The sequence below is a fragment of the Molothrus aeneus genome, chromosome 3 (assembly GCF_037042795.1).
Source record: "Molothrus aeneus isolate 106 chromosome 3, BPBGC_Maene_1.0, whole genome shotgun sequence".
Taxonomy (NCBI): Eukaryota; Metazoa; Chordata; class Aves; order Passeriformes; family Icteridae; genus Molothrus; species Molothrus aeneus.
Window position 1 is genome coordinate 86999938 of NC_089648.1, and position 24375 is coordinate 87024312.

The 24375-nt window shown below is 38.5% G+C and overlaps 1 protein-coding gene across 1 annotated transcript in view; it reads left to right on the plus strand.

Moving 5' to 3' along the window:
- Positions 1–489: 489 nt before the first annotated feature.
- Positions 490–24375, plus strand: part of MLIP (muscular LMNA interacting protein) — a 103928-nt gene continuing 80042 nt past the window's right edge. The window contains exon 1 of the mRNA XM_066545878.1: positions 490–552. Coding sequence (XP_066401975.1) covers positions 490–552 — 63 coding nt within the window. The remainder of the gene's footprint in view (positions 553–24375) is intronic.

The following is a 24375-nucleotide window of genomic DNA, read 5'->3' on the forward strand; positions in this document are numbered from 1 at the left end:
ACACTCAACAGGGAAAGATCAATAGTTATGGTGAAACACTGTTTTAAAGTGCTTTTCTGTATGCTTTTGTCTTGGCATAGCACATGTAAATTATATTCATTATTTTGCTTGCTTAATAATCTCTGTGAACTCAAGTCAGTGCTATTGAGACATAACTATTAATTTTCATGGACTTTTTCGGTATGAGCTTTTGGGATAGAGAGGAAAAAGGAGAGAGTGAATGGGGCTGGTAACCAAAATCCATCCTGAACAATCTGCTGTGATACCAACCCAATGTTTATTGTTATCAGAGGCAGCTGTCTGCCCCCTCTCCACACTTCTATTTGTGGATTTTTGATGGCTATAAATGGAAACACACGCTGACCAGAAATCACCACGGTGCTCCTGATACTTTTCTGTCCTGACTCCAAAAGTACAGGGATATCTAACATGTAGTCAGGTTGAATCACTTCTGCTCAGGATATTAGGTGGTTTTTATTCCTCTGGGAAATGGAGTTAGGAAAACATGAAAGCAAAGCCTCAGGAAGAGAAGCTTTAGAGGAAAAGCAAATGGTAAGATATACTGAGAAATGTTGATTTTTAAATTTTTTAAGTACTATGGATTATTTATTTTTCTGCTTATTTTAAAAAATAAGCAGGAAAATAAATGATCCATAGTACTTTATAGGAGTATTTCCTGGCTTCCTTTAACCACTGACCTTGAAGATTAAAACTTCATTCATGTATATTAAATTAATTATGACAGTGCATTTCTGTGGAAATTATGTAAATTTGTGAATTCATTTTGTGTGCATGTGAAATGCCAAAACTGAAATCTGGTTAAACTTTGTTATCATAACCCAAACTGATAGCTAATATCATTGATTTTCTTGTATTTTTCTTAAGGGACTATATCCTTGCACATAATGTTCCATAACTTTAGATCGGTAAATGGCAGAAGAAATTATTTGTATCTGGAATGAATCTGAAGCTTACTGAAAAAAAGGTGTGACCAAAACAAATTATTAAGAGAAAGTGAAAACAGTCAAAACACAGCTTATTCCTAATTAGCTGAGGCTTGCAATGCAATTTGTAATTTGCCTTGCATTAATGAGTTTTTTCCTTGATGTCACAAAAAGGGTAGTTTATTCTTGGCTTTGCAAAGCTGTGAAGAAAAGTGGTCATCACTCTTGCTAAGAAACAAATTAGCACTGAATTTTTTAGCACTTAAATGGTGGTATTGCATTGATTTGGTTTCTTAGTGGGCCAACTTTTACTCCTGTTTAATCACAATGTTGGCCTCTGCCAGCCTCAGTTAAATTAGTTTTGGCAAGCTTGTGTATTAGTTAACAGTTTTCAATACCACTTCACCAAGGCAAGTGCATTAGGAAATAAAGAAATAAGGCAGGAAATAAGGAAAGCACTAAAACTGAAAGTAATGACCTGGTCTTATAGTACCTTTTCTTTAAAAAAACACGATTTATCTAAAGAGTAGTATCTTAAAGAGCATTGCTAAAGCTTCATTGCTTAAATTCTAATGGGAATATTATTTATTGTTTTAATTGTTCATTTTCTCATTAATCAATGAATTAATTCTTTAGACAGTGACCTAATTTTCAATTTGTGGTTGATATATAAAACATAAGGAAAACATCAAAATTAAAAACAAGTATAAAATCCACTTGATCTTTAAGGAACGTTTTGGAGGAAACCTTTGACATTTTGTTCTAGCTCATGCAAAGAGAAAATGCATAGCAATGTAATCAGCCTGTATGGTTATCTAATTGCAGACCATATCCTCATGCACAAAGAATTGAGCAGCCAACCTTAAGTAAGGCTTTTCCAGAATGCAGAGTGCTTCATTTGGAACACTAATGATCTGCTGTTGACCTTCTTTGTGTGCATCATTTACTAATTTTAAGAAGAGCAAACTGGAGCAAGCAGGGCCCCCGCTGCTGGGAGCCATGCTAACGCCCATGTCAGGTCACACACTGTTCAGTAATTTCCAAACTAAATCCTCCCAACACGTTGAGCTGAGAGTGTCCCTGAGCAGTGGCAGGTCACGCTCCTGTGGGTGCTCAGTGAGGGGATAGAGCTGCCTTGGCTCAGGGGGTTTCACAGCACTCTGTTGACAGTGGGGGAATGCCTCTGCTTTCGTCCCAGCCCCTTCTTCGCTGACCCCTTCCAGCTGAGCCCCAGCCTCCTCTACATCCCACCTCAAACTGCCTCTGCCTGTTTAGTCTTAATGCCTTTCTTTCTGTTTGCTAGATTGATTTCCCTTTGCCCCCACATTTTTTCCCTAGTTTTGCATCTCCAGGATTTTTACTGATTCTGCCCTTTACTCTTAGTTACATGCTAGTCAGGTCAATTGACTGCACTGGAGCAGTGTCAATCTGTGGTACAGATACTATTTGTACATGCTGTTGTGGATGTCTGTTCATATATTTAACTTCAGTAGAGCAAATACACACACTGTTTCATGCTCTGCTTCCACCTCCTGTGCTGCCTTTTTGCACTTCACCTCAGTTGTAAATTTTCAGTTTTGCCACACTGGTGTCCTGGTAAGTCTGCTTGTATTCCTGAATCATGAATAGCCTTGCATGTGTAAGAGGTTGCTTTCAAGGACATGATAGCTTTCCCAAATTCCCTGTGTTTCCAAGCTTCCTTCTACAGTATCCCACTTACCATCTCCTGGATAGGCTGAAGTCAGTTTTCCTAAAGCCAGCGTGTGTGTTTTGGTACTCGTCTTCCTCGGTTCCCCACACGGTCTTAGGCCTCACTATTTCACAGTCACTACAGCCCAGCCTGCCACTGAGTGTAAACATCCACAGCCACTTCTTCTTTGTTTGTAAATAACAGATCCAGCTGGGTATGACACTGCTCGGCCCATCCTGTGCCTGCATCAAGAAGCAGTCCTTGATGCCCTGCAGAAATTGTCTGCATTGCTTGTGCCATGCCACTTTGTTCTCTGCGGGTGTCACAAAAGCTTAAGTCTCATGTGAAAAAACCCAAACAAACAGGGTGTGCAGTCCAGATACTTCCTTGAGTTGTTGTGAGGAGCACTCTCCACTTCCTCACCCCTTCCATACTGTCTGTAGCCCAGTCCCACTGACCTCTCCTCTGATCCTGACCCACATGCACTCACCCAGCCCTGTTGTTCAGCCTGTACAAATGTTCTCCACGTTTTAGCTGTTGCTTCACACAGAGATTGTCTTCTTTTCCCTGCCTTTCTGAAAAGCCTGTGTCCCTTGCAGCACTATAGCCATGTGAGCTATCCCACCACATCTGTTATTTCTGTAATGTTGTAGTTCTATGCCCTATATGTATTTATATATGTAAAAGCAATCTTGGGTTTGTATGCCTTGTTACAAATATTTTCTAGCGATTTTCAAAAGAACAAAGTCTGTCATCCTGATTGTAGCATGTCAGTCAATCAGAGACCAGTTCATGCTCAGAGTCTAACATAGAAGACAGCATCACAGACAGTTTTATGAAGTTGTATTGTACCTTTACATTCACTGCTTATTGTGCATGAGGTAAATACTATAATATTCTCTACCACAGGCTATTTCATGTAATATTTGTGAAATTTATTGTTAAAGAATTCTTGTCCTTGCTTCCTGGAGGAAGACTTGGCAGCCAGAATCCTGAAGAGAGTCTTTGTGTAGAGCTGACTGTGAGAATGGAAGATAATGGAGGGCCCATTTTGTGAAGGGAAAATAGAATGACTCACTATAAAATAGATTGGACTAAGTAGATGGGCATACGTGCCCTTTTCAGAGCTTTGATAGCTCAGAAGGACCCAATAATTCCAAAGTTTTCCTACTGAAAAAATGGCTCACCTCAAAATAGTCTGTTTTCATTCTAAAGTCCTCATCCCTTAATGCATATTGCCTTATTTGAATTTATTTTAATTATATTTCACACTTGTCTCTTTCCTTTTTGTCCTGTTCTCTCCCCATGAAAAACAGCACATAAACTATTGCATTTAAAATAATGTTTACATTGGTATATTTAATGGGGAACATTTAATCTTTGTACTTTAGTTTGGATTTTAAGGTTTTTCTTTACTTTGTTCTTACATGGAGTAGCAATAAAGAACAGTTCTATAGAGAAAATAGATCAACCAAATGGATATGTGAATCAGAAAGGATGCCATGCACTCCTTAAAAGGCTAGGTTTTGAATGATAGAGTTGCAGGACTTCATTCAGAGAATTAGCTTTGCTTTTCACTAACTGTGGATACAGCTTTACAGAGCAGGGCAATTTGGATCAAGCCCGCCCAAGTGAAGCAATGGTTCATCTTCTTACTCTGGTAGCAGCATCAGAAGTCCTGTCAATATCAGGCCTTCTCCATGGCAAGTGTGGGAAGTAGAGATTCCTTGAAGAAGGCAGCCTGTTTCCTGAAGTGTGCCACCTCAGGGAGCCCAGGCAGAATGAGGATGATGATTAATGAGGTGATGGCAGGTCCTGCTTGCAGGTTTTGTTGTTGATTTAACGATGTGTAAACCAGGTGAGAAGCGAGTATGAGATGGGAAGGGTTGTTTGAAAAGCAGCAGATAAGGGAGCTGGGTGGAGGCTGGTGGGATTGGCAGGGCAGGAAGCACTGGGTACAGCCGTGCCTCCATGGAAAAAAACCCTTCTGCCAGGTCACCCCCAGTGCCATGAGGGCTGGGGTCAGGGATGGCAGCACTGCTCCTGGGCTGCTGGGGTCAGGGATGGCAGCACTGCTGCTGGGGTCAGGGATGGCAGCACTGCTGCTGGGCTGCTGGGGTCAGGGATGGCAGCACTGCTGCTGGGGTCAGGGATGGCAGCCCTGCTCCTGGGCTGCTGGGGTCAGGGATGGCAGCACTGCTGCTGGGCTGCTGGGGTCAGGGATGGCAGCACTGCTCCTGGGCTGCTGGGGTCGCTTCTTTTCCAGGAGCAGGGCCCCCTCCATGGGCAGTCTCTGGCACACTCCCTGGGTGTGCAGCAGGCGGGTGTGTGCTGTGGCCAGAGGTGTGCTAAGGCTCTGTGGGTTGCCACAAGGAGGAAGGAGGAGCTGAGGGAAGAGCAAGTGTTTGTCCCACCTGGACAATGGGATCTTCTTTGGCACAGCAGAAATCTCTGTGGCTGAGGAACAAAGAGTAGTTTGATAATTCGGTGCTGAAGTTCGAGTACCATGCTCATTTCATGACATAAAATTAAATAAACAGAAAAGTCAGAGAAGGCTTTATATGAGTATATATTTAATTTATTCTTTTTTATCTAAGAGGAAGGTTTTAGTTCATGCTGTGGAGGGTGTGTGTGACCTCCTCTGGGAGATTTTGTGGTGTAGCTGAAAATGTGGTGGGTGAGTTGACACACTTAAGATATTTTGTGCTACTTTGTCCTGAATTACAGCAGCTCTGGCAAAGAGGGTTGCTTCAGAAGGGCAACTTTCAAATAACCCAGAGCTTTGTAGATCAGGACTGAGGCTTTGCAGTTGCTACAGCAATAAGATCTCAACATGGTGGCAATTGCATCTTGCTGTACAGGTGTAGGAAAGTGACCAAGGCAGAGCTCTAGCCAGAGCAGCATTTCCTCTTGCATACCTAGAGCTGCATTCCTGCCTGTGTGGAGGCATGGATTACTTCAGCAAGCAATCACCCAGGAGGAGGAGGAGGAGGGAATAAATTGGAGCCTGCACGTAGCAGCATATTTTTAGCACTGTTGATGTGACATTAAACAGGACAAAAGAAATTGGGAAGCACCGAATCTTGGTCTGCCCTTCTTTCTAATCCTGTCACGGGAGCATAAATGCCATGAGGCAGAAGCTGCCTTTTCTTTAGGCTGATGCCAGTCTTACAGAGGCACTGCTGGAGCATTTGAGGCAGGCTTTGGTTGTATCAGTGGGAAAAGAGCTATCTGGGGAAGGTGTCATCAGTGCATTTTTGGTTGGAGGTTATGTGAAACAATACCATACAATATCACACAGGGGTTCAGGAGAGGAGTGCAGCAGATTCCTGTAGGGTCTTGAATGTTGTGGTAAAAGAGGCTTTTCATGAGCAAGTAGCAATTGCCTATTTTAATGTTTGGGGTGAGGAAAGATAGGAACCCCGGTGCCCCTGTAACAGTTGCATCAGTTGCTGCCACAAAGTCATGCAGGGCAATTCAAGTGATAGAATTTTGGGTGAGGCATCAAGAAAATGCCTCATAGAAAATGCCTCAGAGTGTTAGTATGGAGAGACAGCCCATGTTGATTAATTAAAGCAGTTCTGGGAAACAGTTCTAGACATGAAACTCTCTAGAAATCAGTTAAATTTTTTTCTGTGGTATTTTTTTGAGACTTCTCTGAGTGTTACTCAGGTATAACCTGAGAGTTATAATGAGTGAGAAACCATTTCCAGAAATAAGTTTGGCTATGGAGACTGTTATTTAGAAAAAACCAATTTTTTCTAAAGATATTCCTCAGGAATGTCTGAGTTATGAGTGATACTTGTGAAGATGTTCACTGCTGCTGCTCACACTGAAATTCAGAATGAATTCTAGGAAAAGCTCCTTCATTAGAAGTATAGTGCAGCACTGGAACAACCAGGGAATTTTTGGACTATCCACTCTGGGAAGTTTTCAGGACTTAACCATATGAAATCATGGCCTTGCTTTGGCAGTAGTCTGAAGTTGAATCCATATGCTGGAGTGGATGATTTTTGGAGGTCCCTTCCAAACACTTCTTTAATTTAATTTTGAACTACACTACGGCATTTGTCATGAAACATGCTTATAGCTTTTCCCATCTGCAAATCTCCTCACACATTTAGTATGGATACACAATGAGACTGTAGTTGTCATGAAGGCATCCTTATTCCAACATTTTAAGCCTAATGTTTTCAATTCACTGTTCTTTGAATTCTGAAAGCACTCAATAATAGAGTGGCAACATTAAATCTTTTGCTTTTGTATGAATTCCTGAAAATAGAGATTTTTGTGGTTTAATCCCAGACAGCAATTAAGTACCACACCACAACCAATTAAGTTGCACCCTCCTTCCCCTTTCCCACCCCACGTTGTGGAGGAGAATAAAAAACCCGTAAAACTTGTGGGTTGATATAAAACCAGTTTTTATCTGTTTAATAAGTTTTATCTGTTTAACAAGTTTAGTAATTGAAACAAAATGCAACAATAATGGTAATTATAATGACAATAATGAAACAGAGAAATAGAGAGGAATAAAAGATAACAAAGCTTTTATGCACAATACAATTGCTCATGACCTGCTGACCGATGCCCAGCCTGTACCTGACCAGCTCCTCCCAGTTCATGTACTGGGCATGGTGTTCCATGATATGGCTCATAGCTTTGAGCCATATCATGGTCAGCTCTCGTGTACCTGCTCCCTGGCAAAGCAAGGGAAACTGAAAAGTTCTTGATTTAGAGTAAACACTAGTTAGGAAAAACTGAAACATCAGTGTATTACTAAGACCTGTATCCCAGCTGAAACCAGGAAAAACTACTTGACAATGTACAGAATAAAGAGAGAGGAGTGGTTAATGAAAGGGATAAAGAAGGCAGATGTTAATGAAGCTGGGCTTGGAGGACAGCATGCATGTGGTGTCCCACATTGCTCCTCAAGGGGAAGGGGCACCCAGGATTCACAGGTGCCCGTGGTCAAAAAGGAACGACAAAAGTCAGAGGGGCTGCAAAAATTTGCAAAGTTTTATTAGTAAATTATACACATGGCAGGGCAACTGGAGTGTTAGTCCCTTATGATATAAACACACTGCAGTGGATTTTGAGTAAGGAGTAGGGTGAAAGAGGAGGGAGAGAATAAAGAGAGGGAGAAAGAAGAAAGAAAGATCACCAGTCCTGGCTCTAGCATCAATCCTGCTGATGGGGTGCCCGGGGTCCTGGATCACATGTGTGCCTAGGTTTTGTGGGGTTATGTTTTTATTGGTACTTTTTGCCTGTTCTGGAGCTAAGTGTCTCACTTTCTGTTCAAATGAGTTGCCATATGCAGTTCATTCTTCTAGATCCTTCTGGAAACAGGTTGGAGGACATTGGGGGTCTTTGGTGGTCTTGCTCCCCCTCTGCTGGGTTGGCCTTTTGATGGCAGCCCATTCCTGCTTCTAGACCTCATCCCAGCACTTGTGCTGTGCCGTGTTTGCTTATCTCCAGAAACCAGAACAAGGATGTTTATCCAGGAAAGTGCTTCCCTACCTCAGTATGGCCTGCTTCTCCAGTCACATTAAGTGAGGCATCAAGCCTCCCTCGAGTGATGGTTGCTTATTTCATCTCTCCTTGAGAGGAAGATTCCACTGGATGAGGAGAAGCTGGAGTAGCATAGCCTGTATTTCACTTTTTAAGCATGTGGTCTGCTGCAGTGAGGTTAGCAAAGGCAGGCTGAAGAAACACAAGCTATGTGTGGAATGAGTTTGTGCCCCAGACGGATGATGAGGCACTGGTGAGTCCCTGCCATTTCCTGACAGGATGGAAAATGGAGCAATGCCTGCTGGTCCTTAGTTTCTAGGACCACCCTAAACCTTTCCTTCCTGTTGCTGCTCCTTTAGAGGGAAGCCCTACCCTAACCCCGAAGTTCTCTGTGCCAAGGGAGCAGAGCTTCAACTCTTGATTGAACATGAACGTCCTGCAGATGCTAGATTGATGAAGGAAACCTTTCTCCATTTAATACTTCATTTTTTAAAGTTAACTGTTACCTTTTTGGATAGAATGGATGGTGATCTGTAGTACATATTGCAAAATAATTTCCGATGGAAATTTTGCTATATTAGTACCTTTCTGGTAACAAAGATCCATTCTTGAGGAAAAGGAACAAAAGCAAATTTGCTAAATGTTGGTGAAAAATTAATTTTGCTCAACCACTTTTAATTTGTTCAGGGTTCTCAAAAGTAGAAAGTAACTGGTTGAAACTTTTCCTATCTTGAATTGTACACAAATGAATGTATTCATACGCCAGAACTGACAGAAATCCCTAAAGCAATTTAACATTTTTCTCTATGAGACAAAAAGTGAATCATTGCCATTCTCTCTTTGCTGTATCATGTTTCTTGTTCTTGAAGAAAATTTGGAAACCAAACATGGGAAAATTATAGTGTTTTATAAATGTTATGTTTTTAAATGATGTGAAATGAACCAACAGGATTTGCTTTAAACATTTAAAACTGAAGATTCAGGGAAGAGCCATCAAAAATTGTTCCCCTGTTGAATAGATTTAAAATTGTTTTTATAGAAACTCCATGCATCTCATAAAATGTTACTGACAGTACATTTATCACCATTTTACTCCTTGAAAATACACCTGTTGGTGATGATAAAAAGAATGTTTGAAAAACATCATTAGATTTTTCAGCCTCAAGCAAGAATTAAATAGTTTAATAGCCTTTTTAGTAAATACACTTTGAAATACATCCAGATCAAACCCAAAATCTCAACTGAGTTAAGTGATAATCAAAGAGTAATTCTTAGCAAAGCTCCTGAGCCAAAACTCAGTTCTTTCAGTCTGAGACAACAAAAGCAAAATACAAAGTATCTGTATTTGAAATTCCAGCAGAGGAAAGGGCATGATTTGTCTTTCTCTCTACTCTCTACTGTTCTTTAATAGATCATTTTTTCACTAATGTGATGGAACAGATCTCAGTTAAAAATACATCAGCTTTCCTTATAGCAATCTTATTAACAGTCTTTAGGTGAATTGACTCTGATATTTACATATTTTAAAAAATCCAAAGAAAATGTCAGTTTCTTGGGGTTTTTTGTTTTTTGTTTTGTTTTTTTTTTTTTTTTGAGAGAAGTAGCCAAATCTAACAAGAAAGATTTCCTTTTTTAAATTTCATTTTATTCTTAATAACAATATATTCTAGTTTACAGTGTCTTTTTCTGAGAAATAAAGTGTATGTGCTGAAGGATTATAATGATAAATGATTCATGTAATGGTTTTCAGCTCCTTCCCAGTTTCTAAGTCTTAGAAGAAGAAGTCAGGGCTGTGCACCTCCAGCCTTGCCAATGACTTGTGGTGAAACAGTGCTGCATCGTGTGATGGATTGCCTGGGGTTTTCAGAGGCTCCAGAGCACTTTAAAGTTTGGGAAATAGGATTATCAGGGCAAATTGAATTTTCACTTTGTTTTATTTGCTTTGTTTTATTCATAAGTGTTATGATAAAAAACAATGTCAATAACAGGATTACAGGCTATTTCTTTGTTCTCCGGTGGTGATTTTGCTTAGGAATCACCATGACCAGCTACATCAGGATACAATGGGATCTGAAAGAGAGTAGTTACCCTCAGTGGTATTGTAAGTAAAATGTGGTAAAATAAAACCTAATATTTCATCCTTCTGTTTCCAATTGAATATTTTTTTGACTTTTTCAGAATGTGCTTCTTGACATATGTAGAAAATCTAAGTCAAATGGTTGAGATGTCCAAAGAAAGGGAAAGCTGTAATTTTCACCCTTCCACATGACAATCACAGGGATGTGTCCAGAAAATGGTTCTGCATACTGCAAAGTGCTCTCAGAAATTATCCCCTGGCAGCAAGTGTGTGGGTAACACTCTCCAAATTACTAGGAACAAGTTAAACCAGTTTATTTTCTTAAAATCAGCTAAATTGTTGATATTAGTAATTTTTAAGAAGTGTTAATGGTCAGACTGCATGACTTCCAGGAGCACTGCCTCTATGAAGTGCTCAAGTACTGCAGATGTGAGTGTCATGTAAAAGTATGGAAATAATTTTCATGATGCTCTGGGCAGTGTATGTCTTGGGAGGGGTGTGAGATTGAGATTGGGCTTTGCAGAAGTAGGATATGCTTTGACACATGTTGATTTTCAGAATATCCTCTGGTGTAGCAATATTACAGATTCCTCAAAATTCAGATCTTATTTGAAATGTTGACCCCAGTATTCTGAAGGAATCTCTTTGGTGTTCCTATGTTGGAGTTTCTTGATAGGAAACTCTGTTAAGAACATAAGTACTTATATACTGTTATATTTACTGTGTATAGTAGATTTCCTGTAAAACATTATTTGTCTATGAAATGGTATATTAGAATTTTCTAATTAATGTTCTTTTGTTCTATTTGATTACTATTTCTCATGCAAGATCTTACAGGTTTAGATGTTCCTTCATTAATGCAGGAGATAGTTGCCCTCTTTCAGATTTCTTAAGCAAGAACAATTTGGTCCAAGAATAGAATTCTATTTGAAAGAATGGCTTTTGTATAAAACATAAATAGTTACAGTAGTTATCTCACTGAGCTGTCTCAGGGTGGCAGTGATTTGGTTTGATAGTTGTTTGTCTTCCTTTGTGATTGTCTTATATTGTAGCTACCCTCTTTTTGATGTCAGTGAGAGGGTACAATTCTAAATGATATCCAGCAGCTTACATGTGTAGTCCAAGAATTTATCAAATTTTCATCACATGTAAATAATTTAGAGGGCTAGTCATGGAGATAAAATATATTATATATAAAATAAATTTGTTTATATAAAACCAGATAGCCACTTTCAATCAATGTGTGAGTGAGCAGATGATGACTTTCAAGTAAATCTGTTGTTACTTACATGTCTATGTCTTGCAAATAGACTGCATTTTATGTAAAGTGATGATGATCTGTAGCATGTCTGAAACACTGCCCTGCAGTAGAACAAATGCCAAACAATGAAGAGCAATGTTTTTGTATTTGCAGGTGTGGGACAGAATTTGCAGCATAAAGTGTGAAGGGAGTTGATAAGCTGTTTTGTAAAACCAGCTTTCACTTTTGAAGCAGAATGCAAAGGTATTTTTAGCATTATTGGGTGTTTCTGAGTTCAGTGCACCAGCTTTTCCTCTCAAAAGAAAAGACCAGAACTTGTTCAGAGTGTGACTGTGCCTGCTCTGAGAGAATCAGGCCATTCTGGGAAGTATCCCAGCCAAATATTCTTTTTTTTTATCTGGGAAGTGGAGGAAATTGTGAGAGGGATTTTAGTACTGCGGCTTAGTGAACATAAAAGGAATCAGATAATATTTGAATTCCAAATGATTGTTTTGGAAACCCGTGGAGAATTGAAATCATTGCATAAATATTAATGATATTTGCATCATCATTAGCATTACTAATATTGTGATTTTCTATGATGTATGTTGCAATTTCACCCATGAATCATCTACATCAGGGCCTTTTAGCTCAAGGTTAGGAGTTGCCAATGACTACTTATCTGCAGAACCCTTATATACTAAATTCTTCATATGAGTTCTTTGTAAATGTCTTTCTAGTTAAGATGTTTGCTTTAAGCTGCTATTCAATATGTAGAAAAGGCACGAATTCAAGTGATCTTGAAGCAATCTTCAGAAGACTACGACCAACTTATTTCTTCCCATCTGATGCATAAATAAACATCTCAAACTGTTATATTCTTGAATTCAACAAATAGTTCTCTAATTTAATGTGTGTAATTAAAAATATGTAGATTTCATGAACAGAAAGTTATTTCCATAATTTAAAATATTTTTGTGCTAGAAAATGAGGCATGTTTTAAAGCAGTTTTAATGAAGTTTTAAAACCATAATGATATAATTAGTTTAAAATGTTTTCTGTGCTGTTACTTTCATTTCAGAGGAACGAACATATCTGACAGAAAAATAATCAGAAAGTACATTTATGTCTATTAGCTGTGTGCTGAAATCAGTTATTTAGAATTCCACTGAAGTGACTGGCTGGGTATTATGTGGAATGGCAAATACTCAAGCTGTTTGGGACTGTTAACCCACACAAGAAATTGAAAGACATTTTTTGACTTTTAAAATAGACACAGGTCAATGAATTATATCTCAGTGAAGTTTATTTGCACCAACCAGTTACTTTTCAAAATTTTTTTTATTATGTTATCACCTCCTAATTTCACATTTTTGGCTGTTATTGTGGTGTGTCATCCCTGCCTGTCCTCCTCCAGCTGAGCAGCAACACTCCCCTGTCAGGAACGCCTCTGGTGCTGGCTTTTGTAATGTGGATTCTCCTGAGCACTGCTGCTGCCTGTCAGGAGATGTGGTCTGTGGCACCTGAGTAATAAACCCCAGTCTGGATTTGGGTGTGAGATGAGCATCCAGGTGGATGTTGAGCTGAGCCAAGGCAGTGACAGCTCTGGATAAGCAGCAGTGGTAGCCTGGGTACCTAAGGATGCTTTATCCCCATATTTAGGCACATGTGAGTTTACAGGTGTGGATAGAGGGATGAGCACTGAATGGAGGAGGAGTACGGGTTGAAAAGTTGAATCTGAGAGAAGCATAAGTGCTATTTTGAGTTGCTAAATTGGTTTTGGTGGGGAGCTTCAGCACTTCATTGTTTCCTGAAGCAATGGGACTTAACAAAAGCATTTTACTCTTTGCTGCTTATGTCAGTAAAATCAGTGCTGCAGGGAAAAGTACTGGTGAAGTAAGAAGTGGGGTGAATCTAGGGGGCTCTTTGCACACACTGGTGCTGTGGCAAAATGTGGCATGCACCACAAACCTTTTTAGTACTGCACACCATAGACATGGTTGTAATACACACATTAGACAAGACTTGAGAGGGAAGCTGGTAATAAGACAGGAGAGGCAGGGAGTCCTAAAAATTATTAAAAGAAGGTGGAAAAAAAGTAATAAAAGTAATTCTCCCTGAAATGGGAGAAATGAAAGAAAAGGGAAGAAAGATAATTACTTCTGAAAAATGAAGTAAAAAAAGCCTACAAGATGGTGGGAGTGAAAATTAAATAGATATGTGTGAATTAAAGAAGTTCAAGAAATGTGGGAATAGTGATGGAGAATGAAAAATAGGGGATGTGTTTGGATGAATTTTCAGCAAGCTTATCTTTTAATAATTGATGTGTGACTAGCTTTATTTTATTTGTCAATGTAATAATTCCATCATTTGTACCTACTATTAAGTTTCCTCACACTTTTGGTAAATAACTGTGTAGAATTCACAGATTACTTGGGAGAATACCTGTAAACATCTTCTAAGTTATGGCTCAACAGCAGCAACTCCCTCTGCTAATGTGTTCATAGCAACCCTTTGTATTCGTAAAGTGATTCTCCCAACATCTGTTAATTCCCCACTAGACACTTAGAAGCCTCTTCCATGAAAAAATTTAGTTGTGTTTTTTCACATATTGTATGTATTTCACATATTACAGGATAAAAGATTTCAGTAAGGATACTAAAACCTTGTTGCATTTTTCTTGCTGGCTTCATCAGCACAGTTTTCCACATACCAATGTGGGTTGATGCTGATAGTAGGGAAAAAAAAACTCTTTTCCTTCTGTACAAACACGTTTTGCCATTGATTTCCATACCTGAGCCCTGCTGAACTGTTAACAAGATTTCCCTCCTTTCACTCCAGCACTTCATATAAAGCACTCGACTGCACTTGTAACTTAGTCTTAACCAATTGTTTTTGTGCTGATCTATAGAAATAGATGTAAATAGGTATACAGAAGATTTTATATCCTGCAACTGCTGTATAAGTAGAAGAGATATATTTCTACTCAGAAAGCTGGGAGTGATACTTTGCATCATATCTTAAAGTGAGAATGCTTCAGCTCTTTTCTTGATTTATTTTGCTATTATTATTTCTGTGGTTAATATCTCTCCAGCATTGCAGACAATCCTCCTTTGCTGCTACTCTTTCAGTGACATGGTTGTCTTCTCACTCGACAGCACTAGGCAATGTGTCACTTCTTTGGTTGACCTCTTGTTCTCCTGTATTTTCTGAAGTGTTTACAGGGTTTGTGGCGCTCCTGCTCGCTGCACTCCAGGCATGTGAGGCAGCTCGCAGGCTGTGCTCCAGCCTGGCAGGAGCTTTGGGCATGATAACAAGAATTGTCCTTTTACAGCTTTGCAGTGCTCTGCAGTCCCATGGTTGGTTCTTTATTTGAGTCTACAGATAACCTTGTATTTTTTCAGCATTAGGAAGCCTGAAGTAATATCAGATAACATAAATTAGATTGTGCGTTGCCCTTGTTGTTTGTGGGCTCTTACAAGATTCTATTTGGGTTCCTTTATTTTCATTTTGGTTGTCTCCTGTCACTTGCAGGAGCAACAGACTGACTGCTATTAATTTCTGACATATTATTTATTTTTTTGGCATCTGGTTGGCACCTGTTTCTCTCTGATAAATACTTAGGGCTACGACTTTGTGTGGATCTGTGCACACACTTCATTAGCAGCACGCCTCCACTGATTTTGTTTGGATTGCTTCCGTGATTTACTATCCATAGGGACTGGAGTTTGCAGTTGAAAAATTTGATAACTCCATGAAAATGATTGTTGTAAGCACTGTGTGTCTGGCTGCTAATGCTGAGATGAATGTAAGCACTGACTGTGTGTTCCTTTAGGAAAAGCACTTGCACTCTTAATTGCCAGTGCACAGCTTCATGTGGCTCCTTTTCTGCAAATGCAGCCAGCTTTGATTATATACCATTTTGATTTGATTGAAAAAACAGCAACAAGGCCTCAGACACTACAGATTTTTTTAAAGCTTACCACCACAGAATGCAGGTTTATTCAGACAGCTGGCTTGCATCCTGATATAGTCCCTGTTCCTGCCTGTTATTATGGGCTCTCTGTACAGGCTTGGCTGCAATAAACATAGGTAAAATTTGGGGGGAACCCCTGAAACACACACAAACCTTTTTTTTTAAAAAAGATTTTCTTGAAAACACTTGTATCTATTTCCTGGTCTTAGCAGCATTTAATAGTCCTAGTGTGTGTGTGTGTGTGTGTGTGTGTGTGTATGTCTATTTCTACACAGTTTTGAAATAACTGATGTACATTGATTGTACTGGAAAATAACAGTAATTAAGTTTTCTCTGAACCATAATGGGATGAAGGGAATGGTAGTTACTTAGTGCAAAAAAAAAAAATTCCTGTGTTTATTTGGATTTTTCATTTTTTTTTTTTTCTGTAGAGTGGATTTGAAAGTGCTCAGAAGAAATTGAATTAGCATAATATGACAGTTTTTTTTCCCTAACATAATTCTTTCAGTCACGAGGGAGATGTATTTAATATAAGGGATATGTGTCTCCTTCAGCCTGGCATAAGAGTTCATATTTGGTAATGCATAGCAGCAGTGATTGGTGAAATACAGTAGTTAGCCTGATGGCTAATTTAAAAGTAGAAGGAAAATGAGATGTTTGGATAGAAGGAAAAAGAATGTCATATGTAAAATACTTTTTATCATAAACATGTCAGAGCTTATTTTGTGTTGCAATGATAGCTCACTACTGAGTTCCAAAATATTATTGGGAAATCCCCATGTGTCTGATTCTTTAGAAAACAGGGTTTAAGAAGAGGGTTTTGAGCCATAGTTTGGTGTTTCACTGTCATAAAAAATAAGGGACAAGAGACAATGCAGTAAAAAGAAACATTACAAAAAGCAACCTTTTCTCTTACTGTTTGTGTTCTCCCCAAAAAAGATGGAGGTAAAAATTCAATTAGCAGCATTAGTCACAGGCTAAGATTTGAGTTCCCCAGAAAAACACTCTGCAGTCAAGTTCTGCTGCTATTTTTAGCAATTTTTCAACTTTGCTCGAAAGGATCGAAGATGAGACCACTGCTGGTGACTCACGTTGATGACAGAATGGATAATATCAAGTAGGTGTTTGGCTCCAACACTAACTCTCCTCACCAGTAAATATCTCTACTGAAATAATGTGTCAGGAATGGAGGATTGGACAAAGCACAAATGTTTTGAAGTAATATTGGGAAAGCAGATAAGGTGATGGCTTGCATTTTTTGTTTGGGTGCTTTGTGGTGTAAAACTGAGGCTTAACCTGCATTTGATAATCCTGGAAAAAAATGGTATGAGTGAGATAGGACTATAATGCTCCTTGCTTGGCTCACTGCTGGAAGAACAGTGTTGGCAGTATGAGGTCAGAAAACAGGAATGGATGACTGAATTGGAGATCCAGTCCATCTAGCTCAGAGTCCTGTCCTCAGCTGTTACTTGAGGTTCATGTTTATGATAAAAAAGGCCTAGTGAAAAGGATAGATATTCCTGTGTCTTCCTGTTCCCCCTGAGCTTAATGTCAGTAAGTGGATCTGTACACTGTGGATGTTTTTTCTTGGGTTTTGATCTGTTTTCCTTTTTAGCATCTGGAACTTCCTGATGCTGCAAGTTTCATAATAATTATGTGTTATGTGAGCTGACACTTTTGTTTGTATGATAAATTCATGTGGTGCCTCATGGCAATTTTGTTCTTATCCCAAGAATCCATGATGCTGTAGTAGAAACTTAGCTTTATACAGATTCGTTTTTCTAAACAATATTATAGTAGTCATAGTCTTGTTCTAAGTACCCACTAGCTCATATTTACAGGGAATCTTTTGCATGAATGGTCCAACAAATGTTGATTAGACAGGAATCATATCCCCTCTTTGAGATGTCTATAATGTACATCTGAATGAGAAGAAAATCTGATGTTTTTAATATCAGCTAAAAAAAGAGACTATGATTAATCTGACCCAAATTAAACATTTACCTTTGAGTATAATGGACTGCACCTCAGAAGTGCCAATTTCTCTCTTTTGTATGTAGAGACAACATGGCTTAGATGTAGACTTCTGTTCTGGACACCTCTGCATTTGGTCAGATGAATATTGCTTTTGGGGATGTCATTCACTGTGGAAGAAGAAAAAACTGCTTTATGAATCATTCACCATATATAATAAGCTGGTAAAATGCATTTTACTTGCTGTCCTACCTCAGACACTCTTTGGGCAAGTGGTAGCCAGACCTTTGGCACTAGCTGAGATGCTTTTGGAGTACAGAAGGAAATAGCAGAGGAGATTTTATACAATGAATACTCTTTAGCAGGGTTTTTTTCCTTAATTCCTGACATCATGGTATGCCCACAATTTCTTTTTTTTTGGTGAAATTGTTTGTAACCTCAAGAGAGCCCATTCCTTGGATGATGTGCTTCATTTAGATTGTGAAGAGGGCTCCCAGCACAGTGTCTCTTCAAAGGTCACCCAGAACATTTTGATTAATGCTATCTTGTGTCTGTTTGGCAGCTAGTAAAAGGGAGGAAAAGAAAACAGACAAAAAAAGCAAGGCAAGGTGAAAAAACCACTTTGCTCCTTTAACTAAAGCAAGGTGGCAGGTAAATGTTATCACCACAAACACATGGTGTGCAGTGTGCTGAGGAATAAGAGATGATCCCAGGGCCAAGGGAAGAGGAGAGCTGGTCTCTGCACCTGGGAGATTGTGAGCCTCAGCTTGCAGGTGCCTTGGTAGTGTGCCTTTAATTGAGAGCTTGCCATCTTAAGTCAGTTCCAAACATTTGATCTCCCTGATGGCTGAGGAATCTGTTGCTGCTACACTGAACACTGGCACAAACACGCTGCCTGGCAATTGATGTTGCCCTCTGATGTCAAATCCATAGAGTGTGATTCCACTAGGTCACTGGAAACTGTATTTTGATTTTAACCGGTTTTTAATAGGAAAATATGAGAGAAAAACTTTATTCAAAGAAATAAACAGCCCTAGACTGAGCCACTTAAGTAAGCTTCAAGAACCTCTAGCATTTGCCTTACCCTGGTTATGCAGTTTCAGTAACTAACAGCAAATGATATTTAGTTCCTAGTTGTGCTTTCTGGCATTCTAGCACTAAGCTTTCCTCAAAAAAAAAAAAAAACCAAGAACTTTGGACCTATTTCTTGATAGTTCTGATTTCCAGCATTCATTCCCACTACAATTTCAGGTGCCAGCATGATATTTCAATGCAGATATTGTAAAGAAAGTATCAGAGTACTGTTTAAATTTTATTCAAGACCTATGCTATTAACTTTGATGTGGAAGGCAGGCTCTAAGTGTTTGAGACCTACAGAAGATTTCAATATTTTACTTGCTAGTCTTCAGAAATAATTGAAGAGGAGAGAATGGGTAGATCCCAGGTTAGAGTCCTTTTTCTCCTGCTAATTCAGTGTCTGACCTTGCTTCAATTACCTGATTTTCATTCCCTAAAATCAGTAATTTAGAAATTCTTATTTTAGCTAACAGGGCTAATCAATAGGCTGTGATTCATCTCTCCTGAATTTAGACAACTGCATTTACATCTGAAGAGCTTGTCCAGGCTCCTGTTGCAGTCAGGAGAAGGAAGTAGGGACTTCTTGGGCATTATTCTCTGATGTAGTTTAGATGCCTGTCTTCACTCTAAGTCTAATCTATGTTTCCTTAACTGTCTGTATAGGAAATGTCCCTTTAAGTTTGCAGAAACTTTGGCTTTTCATATTATTGCAATACTATTTTTTTTCCTGTCAATTCATTTAATTCAATTTAATTGCTCAGAGTTATATTTGATGTGGAACAGAGGTATCAGCAGGCACACCAAAACTTTAGATGTGAATTTCAAGATATACACAAGTGAAAATACAGGGAAAATGTAGACTGAAATCCGGGCACAGTCCCAAGAAACAGCCATTGGCATTCCTACTCCTATGGAAAGTGTTAGGCTATATTAAGAACCACTGTTTTTGATTGATAGCAGAAGGGATTCCAGTCTGGAAAAATATTTTCAGCATGTTAAGTATGTCAGGCATTTATTATCTTACACACTCTTTTTTCTTCATGTTTTCTGAAGCTATTTTTTCCCACAACCTCTTTTAATATCCTACTACACCCTATATGTTCTTTCTGGTACATTGGGCAGGGCTCTGCTTGTGTTTCTGTCTTGAACAATAAAGGATCAAATGGTCAGAAGAGCATTCAATTTGTACTGCTACTTATGTGAAATTAAGTACAGCAGTTTCCAAGTTGTAATAACCACAACTCTTTCCTCTTAGGGAATTGCCATTCAGACATCACCACTGCAGTGGGATTGATCCACAAGGCTTGTAGATTCCTTCATTGAATTGTCAAACAGAATAGTCCTGGAAGGTTACTCTCCTTGCTGTGTTTGTAAATTCAGGACAGTCTCCGATTTAGTTGTTACTAGTCAGGAAAGAAAAAATTGTGAAGGGACATCACATGTCCTGGGAGAGGGCAATCACACCCACAGAAAAAAAATGGCTGTTGGATAAATGTAATTATCTGTATTTTCCTTGGCAATCCCTTTGTATTTTGGGAAAATAGAATTAAGAAATATAGGGGAAAAAAATCTGCCACTGGGATGATTTACATATACTTAATAAATGCTTTTCACCCAGTATTCATTTGTTAGAAGAAGATGGAAATTATTTAACTTCTGTGTATTCACTGATCATCACAGATGCAGTCAGTGTATCTGCCCTCAAATAATCAATGAAAACTTCACTTAGACTGCCAAGAAATTTTCTATGCCTTTGTCATGAAAGTGCAAGACAGAAATATGTGGAAATATCCCACTTCCATTGCTTGAATTTTGCTTAATTTCAGAGTGTAAATACTCTGTTGAGTATGAATTAAAGCAGTAAAATTATGCAGGAGCTCTGCAAAAATTCTTGCAAGAATTAACTGAAATTATAGCAACAGATGAACCAGTTGATTGTTCTCATCTAGCTTTATATTTCTGTTACAAAATCATAATGCAGAAAAATTCAGTTCTAGGGAAAAATGCCTTGCAATATAAAATCTTTACAGACAAAACAGGTTTTGTCATTTAAACAAGAGTGACTTTACAAAGGAAACTCTGTCTACAAATAAAGAAGGACATTTGTAGGAAGAGAGAGGATTATTATTGGAGTGATACATTTGTACCTATAGACATGTAGTGACACAGACAGAAATTAAATCCATGATACTTATCAAAGGTACTGACCATGGTACCCATAGCAGGTAAACCCACCTAGTACTTGTCTGACTGAACCAGATACTCTGACTCATTGCCCCTGGTGTCAGATTAACCTAATTTCTTTTGTGCTTGCACTTATTGGACTGAAATCAGAAGTCTTTCGCAGTACTTTTTTACAATTAGTTTTTCTTAGGCTGTTTTGTCCAGAGAAAACTTAATTCTCCAGGGGAAAATTCTACATTGCCTAAAGTAAAGCAAAAATCTGTACAGTTGAACTAAGGAGACAAAGAACATTACTTTCAGACAAGGAATTGGGCTGGAGGAGAGCTGGAAAAGAGATGCTGCTCTTTTTCTCAGTCACATTGCTCACTGGATTGCTCCTCTTCAAATCAAGCTGGCTTAGCACAGGAATTGCCTGAAGTTGAGTAGTATGAAGTGGAAATAAGTATATATATAAATCTGTTAGCCTCAGTCTGCTTTAATCAGAATTTACTACAAAAAAAAAAAAAAGAGTAGGTTTTACTGACACTTGACGTGGAGTTATTCCAGGCTCTTTAGAAGATTCTGTACCTGCACTTGACCCCAAACATGCATGAGACCATGGAGCTGGCTGCCTTCTCTTTGTTGTGGGCCCCTCCCCTGCATTTGTAAAAAGATGGCCACATTTGCTTCATTTACAGCCCCAGAGGGGTGTCTTGGAAGGACATCTTAAGCTTTGTCTCCCTTCCCACCACCAAGCCCGCTGTTCTAAAGGTACTGTAAGTCTTAAGAGAGAAGGAAACATCAGCCCTGAGACAGAGCACTCCAATATTCTGTAGATAATGTAGATTAGTCCAAGAGACAGTGCAATATTATGGCATGTAGATTATTTTCAGTCCATTTGGTCTATAACAAATCTGCTCTGTTCCTATTTATTTTCCAGATTTATACTACAATTCTTGAGCTAGAGATGACAGAAGACAAAAAAATTAAATGGCTCTTACTAACCATATTTGCCAACTAGCTTACTACAGTGCAGAGAAAGGAAGAAGTCTCCTTTTCCAGGACCAGAGATGAAAAGCTTTTCCCACCCAGAATAAGGTTCAGACATAATTCAAATATCTCAGTCAAAATTCTGGAAAAGCAATTTTTAGTTCCATTCAAGTAATGGGCTTTCAAAGTTTTCATATATGAAAATTTCCCAAGCACATCCATTTCAGCTTCAGTGGCTCCATTTTACAGTATATTCTGAGTATTTTGGTGCTGGTCTGTAACCATATCTCTATCACAAATGCAGAAAGCAGAAGTTATTTTGATAAGTCCTTTCATCCTATGAATTTGATCTGAGCCCCTCACAGAAGAGAGATCATTTCTGTTAAATACAAAGGGAAAGGGAAAAGAATAATAATTGTCCCCTTTTGAAAGGCATCCTGCTGGAGTGGGGCAGGGGAATGTGGGTGCCTCCAACATCCTGGAGACCCAGTCTTTAAATAATTTCTTTAAACCAACCTAAAGATGCATCCCAGCCCCCAAATCTCATACTCTATTAATAATGTCCCTTTATTATTGGTGGCCAACAAGCAATCATAAATACTGAATATTTTCTGAATATAAAGTAGTGTAATAGAAGAGGGAATGAGCATTACCTGTTGCAAGAATGGCCTCTTGCCTGGTGGTTGGGGAATACATGGGTTTAAGTTTCTTCAGGCAGACTTTATTCAGAAAACTGGTTTGCAAAGGAAAACCAACTGCCTGTATTACACACCCACACTTGTTTGGTAGTGTTTCCATCTCTGTATTGCCAGCCTTTTCCTAGTGTAATAGAAAGAATATTTGAAATTGAAACAACTTATAAAATCAAACAACTTATAAATAGCTTATGGAGGATATGAATTTGATGCTAAATAATATTTAGGAAGGTATTTAGAAATGGGTTCTATGCTAATGGAAAACATTGTAACAAATAAATTATAGTCATTACTATAGATTCATGATAATATTAGATAATATTTTATCTGGGAAATACTTCTTGAGACTTGCCTGTTTTCCTGTGCTACTAAAAGCCTGATTGCTGAAGTTTGGCCCAGAATTTGTATTACTGTCCTGGGGGGTTGTTTCAGAGTCCTAGATGGCACTGGAAAATGTTTCCTGATCCCCAGCTGAATATATCTTCCTGCTCTGATTTTTTTCCCCCACTGGCACTGAGATGTGGACCAGTGAAGCCACGGAGAGATACAAGGAATGCTGGCACTTCACATCAGCTGAAGAAGAACCCCACAGTCCCTTAATACACCTTCAGATGAGTTTTACCTCTTTAATGAATTCCTCCACAGATACTTCAGATTTTTTATGCTTTCCTGAAGCTGCAGGATTCATTCTTTACTACTGCACAATTTTAGCTCTATATAAACTTTGTTCCATCATTATTGTAAAGCTTTCTCATAGGCACAGCAGTGTCAGATTTTTTTCTGTTTTGCTTACTATTACCAACATATCTAGACAGCTTTAAAGAAAAAGAAGAGACCTGCAATGGTTTCTATGATGTTGGAGTGCTGCTCTGCAGCAGAGTATTCTACAGGAATGGTGCAATATGGTATGTAGTGCTTTGTATGGAATTATGCATCAACAGATAGTATAGATGAGAGGAAGTGTGAAGCTGAACACTAGGTGATCTTTGGTTTAACCAAGACCTGTGTTAATGAACCAAGCTTTGTTTTTCTTAAGAGATTCTCTACCCCAAAGAAACAAATATCATGGTGATTTTGTGGTTAGAAAGCTATTTGCTACTTTGTCACATTCGAGGTATAGTTTAGCATTTGCCTACAAGTTGTGGGGACTGTATTAAAGAATATGGGCTCATTAGCTTTCCCTTTCCTCAGTGTCATGTCCTTGTCAATTTTAAGGCCATCTGGTTTAATTTAAAATTGTCTTTCATTGCAGTACTTACTGCACGGATCAAGTATGTTTTTGGGAATGCCTTTAGAGAATTAGGGTTTGACAAAGTGCAGTGATATTTATACACATTTATGTACATTGAAGCATGCAATGGATTCTCTTTGGAGATAACAGACAGATCCTGAGACTATTGCATTTATATTGGTTTTCTCTATCACTAGAAATGAACTTGGCTGGCTGTCATCAAAAAACTTCATTTCCATAACAGGCAAAGAAATGTAATTGCTTTTGTAGATTTGCACACCATAAGCTCAAGGGCTCTAGTGTATTTTATCACAGTTGCAGTTGACTGATGGAGATTAACCTCATGCTAATCACTGTAAATGTAAAACCTTCTGTCTCAGATGGTGCTTACTACAAAGATCACTGATGTAATTTATTCATATAAACAATAAGGTTTTTTTAGTTGTTTGGGAGCCTTTGTAAAATCTGACTAACTAATACATGACTTCTGACCATCTATAATATTTATGGTGCACTTTCAGTCATACAAGATATACTGCTGCTAAACTTGAACAGAAAACAGGAAATATCTTCCAAGTTGACAGCATTTAAACCCTTTAAAGCATAAAATTTGTGAAGTAATGATATTGTTAGCATTTTTGTAAGTGATCCTTCAAATATTTTACTCCCTGTCATGTGTCTTGCTTAATGAGATGGATATTTAAGCCAAAAAGAATAATAACAAAAAAAGATTGTTATTCTGGAGGCTCATATAAGGAGTAAGATATAATGTATATTTTACATTTAGTTCTGAATTGAACACAGTAA